Raw genomic sequence first — 2,135 nt, 5'->3', positions numbered from 1 at the left:
GTTCTCTTTGCTGGCCGATACTGCTCCCCTGAGTGAGCAATACATCGTTAAAGTAGTGTTTCTCAACTTAAAAGGGGGTTACAATACAGTTGCAATACATCTAGTATTGGAACAGTGTACCATTTTTGTTGGTATAACTTGAAAAATGTTAAGAATTACCACTCTATAGTTTCCTAAAGCTAATCACACCCTGACTTGTTTGCATCACTTCTTATATGAGATATAATATGGGATTAATAAAGTATAATCTAATCTAATCTAATGAGTGAGTGAATGATTCTGTGTTCATCCTTGCACTGTTTATCTTTTGCCTTTAATCTCAATCCCATCCTTAGGATTTTGTTTACTTTATGTTTGGCACTAAACCTTACACCCTACAATTTCCATTATGCCTCTTTTTTCAACTGCCAGACATCTGTCTTCATCCATATGATTTCAGCGTTTTATGTATTCAATGAACATGGGCTATAAAGAACAAGATCTTATATGAAGGTTTGAACTTGTATTGATTCCAGGTCATTTTTATGTATAATTAATGCATATGAAATAAAAGTGTGTGCTTCACAAATATTGTCTCATTTAAAAAAAAAAAAAGATTCATGGGACAATATGGATATATATAGTTTCTATTTCGACAGGCTTGTCTTCATTGAGAGCAAGAGGGAAGTTATAATAAATACATTCTTTAAAAAAACACTTCAAACCCCCAAATCCAGGGGTATTGCACTATTCAAGCCTGACCGTGTAATATTATTTTATTAAACATTTTAAGGGGAATAAATGCATTTTCAAGTGTCTTGTTTGACCAGAAATAATCCAGGCTAGCTGTTTTATCAGTAAATCCATCCTACTCCAGCACAGTAGGTGGTGCTCCTGCATCGCTGTGTTTGAGCCTGGAGTAGAAAATAAGAATTTGGGAACTGCACTTCTGGATAACTTCCTAGTTGTCATGTTTGAAGTTAATGGAAAAGCGAACCGCGTATTAACAAAACATGATGGCTATAATACCAGAAATATCTTAAAGGCAAGCTGGGATGAGAGAAACGGAAACTCTGGCTAACGTATTTCAGCAGACGAGAAAACTAGCTAGCTAATTTAGCTCGTGCTGCCTGCTAATCAGGTTTCCCCTGCTTGGTTAGCTAGCTAGCTAGTGATGGAGAAGCTAATAACCAAGCTCACAGAAAAACATGTCCTTTTTACGGCTTCATTCGCTATACGACTGGCCTTGGTCGCTTATGGAGACTACCAGGACAGGACTATGGTGGTGAAGTACACTGACATTGACTACCATGTGTTCACAGACGCTGCAAGATTCATTACTGAGGTAATAGAAGTCCTAAAACTTCGCTAGCTATGTGACAGGAGGAGTAAAGTTAAAGGAACGTTAGCCAGATAAAGCTAGGCTACTATGTCAAACGTTACTACTACTATATTGCTGGCACCAAAGAAAAATTCTGAATTACTATAATTCTATACTTAAATTAAATTGTAATTTCCCCTAGCGGGATAAATAAAGTATACATTATCATTATTATACATCATTATTATTATTAATATTATTATTATTATTGTATATACTACAGTTAGCCATACAATGCTAATATGATGCTAGCTACTTCTACTAACTAGCTAACTAGCTACTACCGTGGTAAAATTGGTTTTATATTGGACACACTAGACAAATCTATTATGCAGCTTGACCTTTTAACCTAGCTATCCATTTCGAAACAATGCTATAATATATTATAGCATTTTTTATACATTAAAAAAATGTTTTATTTAAAAATAAAAGCTTTGTGCAATACATAGGGGAGTTAGCTGAGCTCACCAACAGTGTTTTGACGTGGATAAGTCAAAAGGGCAAGCTGCATAATCGATTTTTCGAATAGCCAAAGTCCAATACAAAACCAACTTTACCATGGTACTTCCACTACTGTCTTTTAAAACGTCAAACATTCAAGCTAAACTTCAAAAAGTAAAAGCTAGCTATCAAGACAATATAGCTTGTTATTCCATTGACGTGACAGATGTTTTCAACTATAGTTACTCATTGCCTTTCAGATTAAGATTTTACATACAAAACAAATGATAAATTAATATAACATGATGTATTGTTAGATTTAGCTAACTCCCCA

The 2,135-nt window shown here is 34.6% G+C and overlaps 1 protein-coding gene, 1 long non-coding RNA gene and 1 pseudogene across 2 annotated transcripts in view; all 3 read left to right on the top strand.

Moving 5' to 3' along the window:
• LOC116685838 (leukocyte elastase inhibitor-like) overlaps window positions 1-77 on the top strand; it is a 47,632-nt pseudogene extending 47,555 nt beyond the window's left edge.
• The window catches only part of LOC116685839 (uncharacterized), a 28,064-nt gene extending 27,496 nt beyond the window's left edge, over window positions 1-568 (top strand). The window contains exon 3 of the long non-coding RNA XR_004331060.1: window positions 493-568. This is a non-coding gene — a long non-coding RNA (uncharacterized LOC116685839). The remainder of the gene's footprint in view (window positions 1-492) is intronic.
• Window positions 569-889: 321 nt separating this feature from the next.
• The window catches only part of pigm (phosphatidylinositol glycan anchor biosynthesis, class M), a 4,421-nt gene continuing 3,175 nt past the window's right edge, over window positions 890-2,135 (top strand). The window contains exon 1 of the mRNA XM_032510797.1: window positions 890-1,324. Coding sequence (XP_032366688.1) covers window positions 1,154-1,324 — 171 coding nt within the window. The 5' untranslated portion in view covers window positions 890-1,153. The remainder of the gene's footprint in view (window positions 1,325-2,135) is intronic.

This window comes from Etheostoma spectabile, unplaced genomic scaffold, assembly GCF_008692095.1.
Source record: "Etheostoma spectabile isolate EspeVRDwgs_2016 unplaced genomic scaffold, UIUC_Espe_1.0 scaffold272, whole genome shotgun sequence".
Taxonomy (NCBI): Eukaryota; Metazoa; Chordata; class Actinopteri; order Perciformes; family Percidae; genus Etheostoma; species Etheostoma spectabile.
The sequence above is the reverse complement of the archived record's forward strand: the minus strand, read 5'-3'. Positions and strand labels throughout refer to the sequence as shown.